Source organism: Schistocerca gregaria, chromosome X (assembly GCF_023897955.1).
Source record: "Schistocerca gregaria isolate iqSchGreg1 chromosome X, iqSchGreg1.2, whole genome shotgun sequence".
NCBI lineage: Eukaryota > Metazoa > Arthropoda > Insecta > Orthoptera > Acrididae > Schistocerca > Schistocerca gregaria.
The window spans coordinates 821,776,308-821,791,914 of NC_064931.1; the positions used below are offsets into that span (position 1 = coordinate 821,776,308).

The 15,607-nt window shown below is 39.6% G+C and overlaps 1 protein-coding gene across 3 annotated transcripts in view; it reads right to left on the reverse strand.

The window, feature by feature from the left end:
- The window catches only part of LOC126299316 (coiled-coil domain-containing protein 177), a 265,518-nt gene extending 250,959 nt beyond the window's left edge, over window positions 1-14,559 (reverse strand). The window contains exons 1-2 of one of the 3 annotated variants that reach the window (XM_049991137.1): window positions 14,215-14,559; window positions 13,724-13,965 (exon numbers count right to left, since the gene is read on the reverse strand). Coding sequence is in view for 1 of the 3 variants with exons in the window: in XM_049991138.1 (XP_049847095.1) it covers window positions 13,724-13,889 (166 nt within the window). In the remaining 2 variants the exon portion in view is untranslated. The other 2 variants (XM_049991135.1, XM_049991138.1) reach the window with 2 other exon arrangements.
- Window positions 14,560-15,607: the final 1,048 nt, after the last annotated feature.

Consider the following 15,607-nt stretch of genomic DNA (forward strand, 5'->3'; position numbering starts at 1 on the left):
TATCAGCTTGCAGTACAGAAAGATAGTAATGCTGCAAAGTCTGGGGACCCATGGTAGCTGAGCACATACTCACAAAAGAGTTGTGAACCCCCTGAGGGAACACAGTGTTCTAGGACAAGTTCTTAAGATGAAAATTTATTCTGTCACCATGGTCAAACTGCTTCCATGATGTCACAATTTCCACCAAGTTATATCGGCTTAATTACATTTGCATCTGTACCTACACTTTGTGAGTGATGTTACAGTGAATGGAGAATGGTAATTTATTTAACACACTAACTTCCCACCTTTCCTGTTTCAGTCAGAAATGGTTTGCAAAAAGAATGAATGGTGGTAAGCCTCAATGTGAACTCAAATCTCTGTAGTTTTCCCTTCAAGACCTGTTTGCAATATATATGTAGGAGGGGGTAAAAGGTTGACTGACACACTTACAAATGGAATTTTTACAATACGTCAGACTGTGAGGAACAATACCTCTCTTTTAGTGTCTTCCTCTGGAGTTCCATATGCATCTTCCCGAGACACTTGCATACACTAAACCAACTCATGACAATAGATGCCGCTGTTCTCTGTTCAGTCTATCGATCCTACCTGGTCCCAGGTTGAAGATAATTGCTCCTTTATCAGTACAGTGAAGGTTTTGCAAGCTTTCTCTTTCATAAATTATAAAGGTGAGTAGACAGCGATTCATGATTTAATGGATTCCAAACAAACTTTGACAGAAGTCAAAATGTCAGTACCACTAGTCAATCTATATTTACCATATCTACAACAAAAGCATCAACAAAGTACAGGACATCACCTTCAATGACTATCAACACACAGCTCCGTTAGCTGAAAAAAATATTACACAAACATGATCAAGACAAGCTTCACAATTACAACCTATTATTGTTATTACACAAAGTAGACAAACAATACAATGCCATCACAATGTATCAGGTTATGATGAAATTAAAGAACATGAAAAACAAAAATGCTGGTGTAGTACTGATGGAGTTACGGAAATATAAGACAATAATTACATCTTAGATTAGTTCAACTATTTTAATGTTATCCAATGACTAGAAAACTACACAGAAAAATGGAGACAAGTATCTGCAAATACCAGAGGGACTCTAACAGACAAGAGCAAGCAAAATATAGTGGAATGGAAGCTCAATGAAAAGTCCTGCAGAATTAGAAAGCAACACTGTAGCATAGATCCCACATTTATGATTACACAATTAGTAGCGTAGATAAATAAATTTAACGATCCCAAAAGATACTATTTTTAGCTCTTGAAACAAATTATGACAAAGTTAAAACACTTATGTTGTAACAAATATGAGAAAACAATAAAGTCCCAAATAGTTTAGGCAATCCAAAAACAGCTTTTACAACCACGAAAAATACAGGGTGATTCAAAAAGAATACCACAACTTTAGGAATTTAAAACTCTGCAACGACAAAAGGCAGAGCTAAGCACTATCTGTCGGCGATTTAAGGGAGTTATAAAGTTTCATTTAGTTGTACATTTGTTCGCTTGAGGCGCTGCTGACTAGGCGTCAGCGTCAGTTGATGCTAAGATGGCGACCGCTCAACAGAAAGCTTTTTGTGTTATTGGGTACGGCAGAAGTGAATCGACGGCAGTTGTTCTGCGTGCATTTCGAATGACGTATGGTGTTAAACCTCCTGATAGGTGGTGTATTAAATGTTGGTATAAACAGTTTACAGAGAATGGGTGTTTGTGCAAAGGGAAAAGTTCTGGACGGCCGAGAACGAGTGATGAAAATGTAGCACGCATCCAGCAAGCATTTGTTCGCAGCCCAGGAAAATCGACTCGCAGAGCTAGCAGAGAGCTGCAAATTCCACAATCAACTGTATGGAGAGTCCTGCGAAAAAGGTTAGTTATGAAACTTTATCGTCTGAAATTGGTTCAAGCACTGCCTGCAGCTGATAAGATTAAAAGAATCGATTTCTGTGATTTTATCCTTGCTCAAATGGAAACAGATGAATCTTTCATTTCAAAGATTGTGTTTAGTTATGAAGCAACTTTCCACACTAACGGGAAAGTCAACCGTCATAATTTCTGTATATGGGGCACTGAGAATCCGCGGGAAACAACTCAGTATGAACGTGACTCGCCTAAGGTGAACGTTTTCTGTGCCATTTCACCCAATAAAGTTTTTGGTCCCTTTTTCTTCGAAGGTGCTACTGTAATTGGACTACAGTAGCTGGAGAAGTTGGAGAATTGGCTGTTCCCTCAGCTCGAACAAGAAGCACAACAATTCATATTTCAGCAGGATGGAGCGCCACCACATTGGCACTTATCTGTCCGTAACTACCTGAACGTCAACTACCCGAGGCGATGGATCGGCCGCCAGGCAGCCCGTGACAGAGCACTTCATCACTGGCCTCCAAGAAGCCCAGATCTTACCCCCCTGAGATTTTTTCTTATGGGGGTATGTTAAGGATATGGTGTTTCGGCCACCTCTCCCAGCCACCATTGATGATTTGAAACGAGAAATAACAGCAGCTATCCAAACTGTTACACCTGATATGCTACAGAGAGTGTGGAACGAGTTGGAGTATCAGGTTGATATTGCTCCAGTGTGTGGAGGGGGCCATATTGAACATCTCTGAACTTGTTTTTGAGTTAAAAAAAACCTTTTTAAATACTCTTTGTAATGATGTATAACAGAAGGTTATATTATGTTTCTTTCATTATATACACATTTTTAAAGTTGTGTTATTCTTTTTGAATCACCCTGTATACAGAAACCATAGAAATTAGGGACTAAGGTAAGGATGTAGTCTATCACTACTACCATTTACTTTTCAGATGGGCGAAACAGAGTAGGGAAATATCAATACAAACCACCACATATGTATTACAGTAGACCTATTATATGACAACTGGTTTCATGCAACAATCATCATTAGGTGACACTGTCAACAGTCTTTACAACAAATTCTCACGTCTAATCGTCTTACATAATATTGATGGCATATTGTGAGATGTGACAAGCATAGAAACTGGCATCAATTTGCTTTTTATGCAGTTTTTGGCCAAAGGCAATTAAAAATGATGTCATATTGCCTTTTATATGGTTTTTGGCCCCACGACAATTAAAAACTGACTTCTTCCAACCGATGTGGTACGACCTTGCTGTGGTGGCTGGACCTACCTAACTAACAGTGCCACAACTGCTGAATGCCACATTTCACAGTACCAATTATTTTATGTGCAACTCTCACCACAGCCGTCATATCAGAATTCATCTATCATTTGTAGCCAAACCTATTTACATTATGACGCTGTGCCATCTAGTGAGCAAATTTTTTGTTTGCATAATGTTTTCTCCTCTGTCAATAATATGTCCAAATTTGATACCATTTTGAGCAGGGGTTGATTTTCTACAGCATTTTCAAACTCAAATTTTTATTGTCGCCTTATAGCATGACTGGTTTGTCACCCATTCAGTGAGATGAATGGATACGCTTATTTTAATATAATGCTGTAATTTCTGATAACTAAACCTTTGTATATTTGTATTTATTGATTTAATTAATAATGTTTGACAGTGTCTGTTGCTGTAATGGGATAATGGCAACATTGGTCTTATTGGTTTGGCCTATTGAGGGTCACATTAAATAATTAGTCTTCTTTCCAGTAGTTTGTCCATTCTATCCATATGTTGTTCTTTTATTTCCTCTTTCTATATTGCACCTGGTTCAGATTCATTGATGACATCTTTGCTATCCGAATTGAAGGTCAGGAGACCTTATGCACATTCCTCCAGAACCTCAACAACTTCTCCCCCACTTGCTTCAACTGGTCCTACTCAACTCAACAAGCTACTGTCCTAGATGTTGTCCTCCACCTCAGAGATGGCTACATCAGCACCTCCGTCCATATCAAACCTACTAACCACCAGCAATACCTCCACTTCGACAGCTGCCACCTATTCCATACCAAGAAGTCCCTTCCGTACAGCCTAGCCACTTGTGGTCATCGCATCTGCAGTGACGAGCAGTCCTCCTCTAAATATACCTATGGTCTCACTAAAGCCTTCACTGACCGTAATTATCCTCCCATCCTTGTACAAAAACTAATCTCCCATGTCTCATCTTTCCAGTCTTCCACCACCTCCCGAAGTCCCACAGTCCGGCCACAGAGGGGCATTCCCCTCATAACTCAGTACCATCCGGTACTGGAGCAACTGAATTACGCTCTCCGCTAAAGTTTCTGTTACCTCTCGCCGTACCCTGAAATGAGAAATGTCCCACCCACTATCCTTCCCATCCCCCCTACCGTGGTATACCGCCATCCACCAAACCTACACAATATACTCTTCTATCCTTACACAACCCCTGCTCCCAATCCATTACCTCATGGCTCATATGCCTGTAATAGACCTAGATGCAAGACCTGTCCCATACATCCTTCTACCGCCACCTACTCCAGTCTGGTCACTATCACCACCTATCCCATCAAAGACAGGGCTAACTGTGAAACCAGTCATGTAATTTACAAGCTAAGCTGCAACCGCTGTGCTGCATTCTATGTAGGCATGACAACCAACAAGCTGTCTGTCCGCATGTACGACCTCTGTGGCCAAAAAACAAGTGGGCCATCCTGTTGCTGAACACACTGCCAAACAAGATACCCCTCATCTCAATGACTGCTTCATAGCCTGTGCCATATGGATCCTTCCCACCAACACCAGCTTTTCAGAATTGCGCAGATGGGAACTTTGCCTGCAATACATCCTACATTCCTGTAACCCTCCTGACCTCAACCTTCATTAGTCACTGTCCTCACCCATCCAGTCCCTCCCTGTTCCCATTCCAGCACTACATGGCCATCATTTCAGTGCCACACCCAGTATTTTTATTTTTAATTATCTCCTTTAATCTACATACCCCCTCCCCCCCCCCCTTCTCTCCTGCCCTCCGTCTAAACTGCAACACTTCACTGTCCACCACTCCCACCATACTATCCAACCCCCTCCCTGCCCCAGCCTCCTCCTTACCCCCACCCAGTTGCCAGACCCACCATGCACTGGTGCTGCTGCTCGCAGTGTAGTTTCAGCTCTCTGAGACTGCAGACGTGTGTCCAAGTTGCGTTTGTGTGCACGCGCGCCCGTGTGTGTGTGTGTGTGTGTGTGTGTGTGTGTGTGTGTGTGTGTGTGTGTGTACTGCTGACAAAGGCCTTAATGGCCGAAAGCTATGAGTGTGTGAATCTTTTTATTGTGCCTACCGCGGCTCAGCATCTCAGCTATATGGTGAGTAGCAACTTTCCCTATCTGGTATGGTTACAATCCACCCCGGATCTTCCATTGTTTAATTTACACCTGTCTCTTCTTCGTTTGCTTCTGGAAACCTTTAAGAAAAAAAATTGCTATGAACTTTTCTTTTTCCTATTTCTTCCTCCATTAATTTCATTTTGCTTAGGTCTGCTTTAATTTCTGAGACCTACACGATTCATGTTTTAGGTTCCTGTCAAAAAGTCTATCTTTTTGTTGTTACTTTATGTAACCTTTTTAGGTGCCCATTGAATACAACTCATCTCTTCCTCATTGAGTCTAATATTTAACCTATTCTTTCATTAACTTATTTATTACTTATAAATTCTCATTTCCCATTGTAGTGTTATCGTCCAAAGATTTTCCTGACTATTTCCCTTTTTTTATTTTCTGCTTCAGCTAAGTAATCGGCTGCATTTAACAAATAGCATTCTGATCTAATGACAGATTTTTAGTCCTGGAGTTTTATTACTGATAAAGATTTATTATCGTAAAAGGTTTTTGTTAATTGAAAATCAACTTCCACTGCCCTTGTCCTTACCACGTTAGCTTACTTGTCGAAGTTGTTTGTTGTTTTATTTCAGCTAATCATTTAAATATTGTAGCCTTTTCTATACTTCTATAGCTAGTTTCCATATATTTCAGTGCCTTCTTCGTGTCGCAATATTTTTTCTTTTTTCTCTCAAAAGATACATATAGGCCTGCTTTTGAAGCTGTATCCTGTGAGATTTATCTTTATTGTTGCATTGTCTACAGATTCAACTTAAGATGACAAGGCTGACTGCAAAAGCCAAGCCAACAATTCTCAGTTTATCCCTTTTCTTCCAATTATGATTTTTTAAAAATTCATGTATTATGCTCTAACTTAACCACATATCAGTTATTGTACACCTCTGTGAGGTAGTGCAGCTAATATAAACATATGAATACCACTTAAACTCCAAAACAAAGTGATTAGGTGCACTGGAAATCTGTCTCCAAAACAGTCTTGTAGAAATAAACTGCAAATATCGACAGTGCCTGCTCTGTATGTATATGAAGCAATTACGTACCTAAAAATAAACTGTACAGCTTTGATGAACAAAAATATACATAAATATGGCACTAGGTGTAATAATTGTCACATGTGTTCAAGTACACTTAAAATAGCTGGATGTATATTATATAACAAACTTCGGACATACGGAAGCGTGCGATCTCACCCGTCTGCTTTGACCCATGACGTCACAAATATGGCGGAAACGACCATAAACCACGATTCCAATATGGCACATATAAAGTTGTGACGTACACATTATGAGGACAAAAATACCTCGAAAAACAAACACACACACATTCTACAAAAAGCCTAATAACACTAATGTGACAAGCGTGGGAAATAAACTAAATATAAACAAAACCACACACAAAAAAAAAACGACATCACAAAACTCCCCAAATACCACTAAACACAATACCCCCTGGAATCTGACACTTCCCTTGACCTATATAGCTCAACAGCACCTCCCGATCCCATAAATTGGGATCGAACACTTCCCTTGACCTGGATTGTGTGCGCGGAAGCTACCCTCTACCACTACTCGTCATTCCCTTTCCTATTCCGCTGACGAAGTGAGTGAGGGCAAAAGACTGCCAGTATGCCTTCTTCTTGTTGTTGTGGTCTTCAGTCCTGAGATTGGTTTGATGCAGCTCCCCATGCTACTCTATCCTGTGCAAGCCTCTTCATCTCCCAGTACCCACTGCAACCAACATCCTTCTGAATCTGCGTAGTGTAGTCATCTCTTGGTCTCCCTCTACGATTTTTACCCTCCACGCTGCCCTCCAATACTAAATTGGTGATCCCTTGATGCCTCAGAACATGTTCTACCAACCAATCCCTTCTTCTGGTCAAGTTGTGCCACAAACTTCTCTTCTCCCCAATCCTATTCAATACTTCCTCATTAGTTATGTGATCTACCCATCAAATCTTCAGCATTCTTCTGTAGCACCACATTTCGAAAGCTTCTATTCTCTTCTTGTCCAAACTATTTATCGTCCATGTTTCACTTCCATACATGGCTACACTCCATACAAATACTTTCAGAAATGTCTTCCTGACACTTAAATCTATACTCGATGTTAACAAATTTCTCTTCTTCAGAAACGCTTTCCTTGCCATTGCCAGCCTACATTTTATATCCTCTCTACTTGGCCATCATCAGTTATTTTGCTCCCCAAATAGCAAAACTCCTTTACTAATTTACGTGTCTCATTTCCTAATCTAATACCCTCAACATAACCCGACTTAATTCGACTACATTCCATTACCCTAGTTTTCCTTTTGTTGATGTTCATCTTATATCCTCCTTTCAAGACACTATCCATTCCGTTCAACTGCTCTTCCAAGTCCTTTGCTGTCTCTGACAGAATTACAATGTCATCGGTGAACCTCGAAGTTTTTATTTCTTCTCCATGGATTTTAATACCTACTCCGAATTTTTCTTTTGTTTCCTTCACTGCTTGCTCAATATACAGATTGAATAACATCGGAGAGAGGCTACAACCCTGTCTCACTCCCTTTCCAACCGCTGCTTCCCTTTCATGTCCCTCGACTAATAACTGTCGTCTGGTTTCTGTACAAATTGTAAATAGTCTTTCGCTCCCTGTATTTTACCCTTGCCACTTTCAGAATTTGAAAGAGAGTATTCCAGTCAACATTGTCAAAAGCTTTCTCTAAGTCAACAAATGCTAGAAACGTAGGTTTGCCCTTCCTTAATCTAGCTTCTAAGATAAGTCGTAAGGTCAGTATTGCCTCACGTGTTCCAACATTTAGACAGAATCCAAACTGATCCTCCCCGAGGTCAGCATCTACCAGTTTTTCCATTCGTCTGTAAAGAATTCGCGTTAGTATTTTGCAGCTGTGACTTATTAAACTGATAGTTCGGTAATTTTCACATCTGTCAACACCTGCTTTCTTTGGGATTGGAATTATTATATTCTTCTTGAAGTCTGAGGGTATTTCGCCTGTGTCATAAATCTTGCTCACCAGATGGTAGAGTTTTGTCAGGACTGGCTCTCCCGAGGCTGTCAGTAGCTCCAATGGAATGTGGTCTACTCCGGGGGCCTTGTTTCGACTCAGGTCTTTCAGTGCTCTGTCAAACTCTTCACGCAGTATTGTGTCTCCCATTTCATCTTCATCTACATCCTCTTCCATTTCCATAATATTGTCCTCAAGTACATCGACCTTGTATAGACCCTCTATATACTCCTTCCACCTCTCTGCTTTCCCTTCTTTGCTTAGAACTGGGTTTCCATCTAAGCTCTTGATGTTCATACAAGTGGTTCTCTTTTCACCAAAGGTCTCTTTAATTTTCCTGTAGGCAGTATCTATCTTACCCCTAGTGAGATAAGCCTCTACTTCCTTACATTTGTCCTCTAGCCATCTCTGCTTAGCCATTTTGCACTTCCTGTTGATCTCATTTTTGAGACGTTTGTATTCCTTTTTGCCTGCTTCATTTACTGCATTTTTATATTTTCTCCTTTCATCAATTAAATTCAATATTTCTTCTGTTACCCAACGATTTCTACTAGCCCTCGTCCTACCTACTTGATCCTCTGCTGCCTTCACTACTTCATCCCTCAAAGCTACCCATTCTTCTTCTATTGTATTTCTTTCCCCCATTCCTGTCAATTGCTCCCTTATGCTCTCCTTGAAACTCCGTACAACCTCTGGTTCTTTTAGTTTAGCCAGGTCCCATCTCCTTAAATTCCCACCTTTTTGCAGTTTCTTCAGTTTTAATCTACAGGTCATAACCAATAGATTGTGGTCAGAGTCCACATCTGCCCCTGGAAATGTCTTACAATTTAAAACCTGGTTCCTAAATCTCTGTCTTACCATTATATAATCTATCTGAAACCTGTCAGTATCTCCAGGCTTCTTCCATGTATACAGCCTTCTTGTATGATTCTTGAACCAAGTGTTAGCTATGATTAAGTTGTGCTCTGTGCAAAATTCTACCAGGCGGCTTCCTCTTTCATTTCTTTGCCCCAGTCCATATTCACCTACTATGTTTCCTTATCTCCTTTTCCTACTGACGAATTCCAGTCACCCATGACTATTAAATTTTCGTCTCCCTTCACTATCTGAATAATTTCTTTTATTTCATCATACATTTCTTCAATTTCTTCGTCATCTGCAGAGCTAGTTGGCATATAAACTTGTACTACTGTAGTAGGTGTGGGCTTCGTATCTATCTTGGCCACAATAATGCGTTCACTATGCTGTTTGTAGTAGCTTACCCGCATTCCTATTTTCCTATTCATTATTAAGCCTACTCCTGCATTAAACCTATTTGATTTTGTGTTTTTAACCCTGTAGTCGCCCGACCAGAAGTCTTGTTCCTCCTGCCACCGAACTCCACTAATTCCCACTATATCTAACTTTAACCTATCCATTTCCATTTTTAAATTTTCTAACCTACCTGCCCGATTAAGGGATCTGACATTCCACGCTCCGATCCGTGGAACACCAGTTTTCTTCCTCCTGATAACGACATCCTCTTGAGTAGTCACCACCCGGAGATCCTAATGGGGGACTATTTTACCTCCGGAATATTTTACCCAAGAGGACGCCATCATCATTTAACCATACAGTAAAGCTGCATGCCCTCGGGAAAAATTACGGCCGTAGTTTCCCCTTGCTTTCAGCCGTTCGCAGTACCAGCACAGCAAGGCCGTTTTGGTTTTTGTTACAAGGCCAGATCAGTCAATCATCCAGACTGTTGCCCCTGCAACTACTGAAAAGGCTGCTGCCCCTCTTCAGGAACCACACGTTTGTCTGGCCTCTCAATAGATACCCCTCCGTTGTGGTTGCACCTACGGTACGGCTATCTGTATCGCTGAGGCACGCAAGCCTCCCCACCAACGGCAAGGTCCATGGTTCATGGGGGGAGGTCCCTTGACCTATATAGCTCAAAAACATCTCCAGATACCAACATTCACAGACATGCATTGGGTTCGAACACTTCCCTTGACCTGTTATCCTTACAACATACATACAGCCTTCCCTGGTCCGAGACATCGGAACTTTAAGTAAGCCCCATTTGTTCACGACATACTGAACACTTTACGACTTCATCCAAAAATCTGAATAGTTGAAGAAATTTTATTAGAGACAACGCACTGTCAGTCATATCCATACCTACCAAAGACATAAAAAAATCAATTTACCAAAATTCACACACGACGCCACACCCGCAAACTAAACCAAAAACATCACTTAACACACCACCAGGGAGCACCACCGATCACATCAAAACGACACCTACAAACACTCCACTCTCACAAACTAAATTCCGCGCCGTTGTGATGTCACACACCACAACAGCCTTACGTCACGGGTCAAAGCCGACGGGTGGGATCGGACGATTCGGTCGACCTCAAACTTCCAAGCAGTATCAAGAACTTAAAAACACTGAAGTCACACCTGGCCTCAGCTTCTTGTTACAGTATAAAGGAGTTCTTAGAGGCAAGTTTAATAGTGCCAATGAGTTTCTTAGAGGCAAGTTTAATAGTGTCAATGGGTTTCTTAGATGCAAGTATACAAAATTCTTCAATTAGAAATTTGTCTTCAAACTCCAAGTAACTCCTAATCTCTCAGAAACAGTTGAATACATCTGTGCTTTTATGTAAATACCAAATACTTCGTAACAAATGGCTCTGAGTACTATGGGACTTAGCATCTATGGTCATCAGTCCACTTCGTAACACACCTGTGCATATCTTGACGTGTCCAATATCGCTACCAAAAGTGATCCAAGGATGAAAAATAAATTATTGTGCTTTTCTTCCAGTCCATGACATCTTTTCTGAACTCAGTTTGACAGTAATGGGGACAATCCATCTCTTTGTCTTACACCTGGTTTGATCTCAAAAAGCTTTAGAGGTTTCACTTTATTTAATTTCACAATTTGTATTTGTTATTGTGCCTTTTTATGATTGCAACTGATTTGTCATCAGCTCCAAACTCTTAAGGTACTGAATAATGTTTCCCCGTCAATCATGTGCTTTTTCAAAGTCTTACAAATGTTACGGTAATGCTTTCGGCTCCAACTCTTACCACAAATTACATACAATTTATTCCACACACTATTATTATTGCTATTAGTACTACAGTGTAAACCTGTCCCCATTCCCTTGTCATTATTTCATTCGCAAGTGAGAAAACACTACATGACAGACCTCTATCTGTTCCCAGGTTCAGTATGCTATTTGTAAAGTACTTTTAAGCAGTACTGCATTTTATACGTGATTCAAAATCTTAATGTTGATTACAAACACAAAGCTTTTCATCTGTCAAGGACAATTACTGAGAGGGGAAATGGAATTAATTTAACATACTGAAACCCCATGTCTGCTTTATCCTGTGAATTAAGAGTTAAACCGAAGATCCTCACAACAGCATTTACACAATATGGAGAACAGCCACTTCAACTAGAAAATTCCTTTTGTACTGCATTTACGGTCACATATACATTTCTCATTAGTTCTTCCCCACGTGTATCACTTCATAAAATTCATGTGTCTGTCATCTCTCAACCAAGTAGTGCAAGTAATTAAAGCTGAGACCACTGTTCTTACAGAATTTGAAATTTATTGTAACATAAAAATAAAAGTGCACTACTTTTAGAAAATAAGGGAGACTGGGTTTAATGCCTCATCACAGACAAGGGTCATTAGTCTGTTCAGATTGCACAAGGATAAGAAAAGAAATGGATCATAGTCTTTGAAATGATTTGCATTAAACGTTTAAGGTAAGCTAAAGAAAATCTGTTACTATTAATAATTTTTATTTTATGGAAAACAGAATTACAGAAAAGTTAGGGAAATATGTCTGGCACTGATACATAGAGAAGTCCTGTCAAAGAGCAAGATCTTGGCTGCCAGGCTGTACTTTCCATTCCAACACAAAAATAAATGTTAACTGCCCTTATTACAAACAATACTATGAAAAGATTATAAATTTTCCAAAAATCTAGCAAAACAGACCTATGCAGTGCAATCTCTGCTGTTGTCAACCACATAATTGTGATTTAACTTCTTATTCACCATAGGCCCTAATTTAAACATATTATATTAAGATGTGTGGCAGTTGCCTGGAGAAAAAACTAGTGGAGATAATACTGAATACAAGTCATTACTGTAATAAATTATAGTGATAGAAAGAACTAATTCACTCCAGCTCTTATAGAAGTATGAGCTACGGAACACACTTTATTCATATCAGAATAGCTCGTGTTTGTCATCTGCTGCTTTGACTTTTTCTTGGAAGCTTAACAGTACTTAAAATGGAGACCAAAGGATAGTTTTGTACCCTGAAGCTAAGAAAATATAATACAAATGCAAATAGTTACGTGCACTTTTCTAATTTTTATTTATACTATATTGCTCAGTCTTTCATGCAAGTTCGTTGAACTGAGATATACCACAATGGAATACACACTCTGTGACAACATTACAATTTCCACGAATTTTAGCAAAGACCTGTGTCAATGTCACATACTATTTTGATCACTTGCTTACATGACAGTAACATCCAACAACAAAAAACTGCATTATATATATATAATTTAATACTCTGAAGAGCAACAAGACATTCAAAGTTAACCAAGAAGTGCTTATTAGCCTGTCCTGTCACTGTGCACAATCCGCCCAAGACTTCCTATTAATTACAACACCAAGTAAATTCACTTCAAGGATTGCAGTCCAGAGTCATATACGAAAATGAAACACGTAAACTGTCAGTTAAAACGATGAGGTTGCAGTTTCATATACCATAGACCGTATACAACTGACAAAGGCCTCAGTTGTGACATTATAAAAACGAATATTCTTGTATACATGTCTGTGTTGGAGAATTCAAATCAGCTCAATCAGGCAAGGAGCACAATAATCCATTACCAAGTCGGTTGATTCAGAAAAAAAAGCATGTCAAGAGCGCATGATCCACTACATAAAACAAGCTTGCCTCTCAAAGATCGCAGGTTAGAGGCATAAATTCTAATTTCTTACAAAGGAATCGCCTTAGTTATGAATAATGATTGGAGATACCTTTTTCCATGTGAAATGTTCCATGTCTCATTTTATGAATTGATAGGGAACAAACATTGCACGGTTCTTATAACTACACTGATGAACACTAGTTGTGAAGAATGGTGTAAACAGGTGCTGAAGCTAATGATACATAAGCATTACTACTTGTGCGGTAGCTCTAGTTACAAGTTACGAAATTGTTCGGGCTCTATACTAGAATTCGGTGACCACATTTCATAATACTCGCAAACTGGTCAATTTTGACAGTGCACATACTAAACTTTTCTCCCGGTCCTCATGTCTTTGCTAATAGCCCTACTGTGCTGACATTTCTACCAAAAAACTGAAACTTCCACACTCACCACAAAGTCCCTCAGCAGTTCCGGCGTCCGGTGCGTCGTGATTGAAATTCCATATAATACAACGCGTGAAAGCTACTGCTGCTACAAGCTTCAACTGCGTCATTCTCAAGCAACATTCTGGCATAATTTTCGTGGGGGATGCTGGCATTACTATATCATTTTTCATAACCTTTTATCTGTTCCGGTCTAATCCCAAAATTCGTCTGGTCTTGCTATTTTGTTCCTCAGTTCAGTGACAGCTTCTGGGGCAATACAACAAGAACTGCCTAAACTTTGCGGAAATACTTACACTACGTTCTAAATTACATTCACATCAAAGTAAAAATAACGTTAAGCGCCCTTCTAAATAAGGTGCATAGCCCCAACCGTGCGGAAGTCTCTTTGTGTAATCTCCCAAATACAAACACAACGCACATTTCCTACAGCCGGTAAGCATCATAACAAACTGCTTATTCGCTGGAAATTACAGAGATGATCCGATGTCATCTTACCGTTGAATTGCGTTTGACAGTTCGAGCCATAATCTTTCGTATTTACATAACATCACAGGCTATAATAAAATCACTTTATAGTTTCAACAATACTGTAACTATTTAATCGGCGGCGTTATGGACGAAATACTGCAGGTACTGCTGCGAGAACCGGACAAAAAATCAATAGCGATCAACAAGCGTTTGCTTTCATCTAACGGAATTATTTAAGACGAACGTAACTCACAGTCGATTAATTTAATTAAACATTGAAAAGTGACATTGTACGAAGTCACTCATAAAGTTCGCTTCACAAACCATAGCCATCACATCAGACTGTCGCCACATATGGGCAACTCGTGCGCATGCCCGCGAAGCACTTCTGTGTATTAAAATCACTGACCGGCCACAGTGCTGTCACTGTCGAACTTCACATATCGGAAGAAATGAATTCATAGTAATCCACATGTGGCACTGTCACATTGGTAACCTGCACATGTACTTCGGACTCTCAATTTTCGTATGTATGGTTTGTGGTCATTTATATGGAACACCATAGATGAATTGGGTTGATACTGGTCTTCTTGTTCTTGATTTTTACTGGTGACCAACCGCAACAGTTTTCAACAGCCGGTACTATATTATTTGCTGATGATACCAGTTACTTTATAAAAGGAGAGAACGAGTATGAAACCCAGCAGAAAACTGACAAAACATTCGATGTGGCGTGGAAAAATGGTTTAAAGGTAACTGTCTAGTTGTTAATGACAAGAAAACTGTATGGATCAACTTCAACCATAGAAGGAAACAAAAACGGGACCAATGTAAAGTTTACAGTAGGGGGTGGCCAAATACAGCAGAAGAATCACATACAATTTTTAGGATTATGGGTGAATGGACATCTAAGATGGGACAGATACGTAGAAATGCTTAACAAAGACTAAGCAAGTAATGTTACATAGCAATAAGAATGCTTAAAGATTCTTGCAATGCTGAAACAGTGCTAAGTGCTTATTACATCTACATGCATAGTTTGCTAAGGTATAGCATATTATTCGGGGAAAAACCACTTTTGCAAAGCAGTCTTTTAAACTTCAAAAGAAAGCTGTTAGCTTAATCAAGAATGTCGCTTACAGAGAATCATGTAGACGTAATTATAAGGAATTAAAAATCATTACCCTACTATCTATACTTTTATTTGAAAATATAGGCTTCTTTGAGAGCTACATAGAGTTTCCAGGGTTGAACAGTGAGATCCACAATTATGAAACAAAGAATAGGAAAGACTGTCATGGGGATGTACACAGGAAATCAATACGTGAGGACAATGTAATTTTCCAACCAAAAATCCTCCTCAGTGTATTTCCAGATAACATCAATCATACCAACCATTAATACATTTAAAAAAGAACTA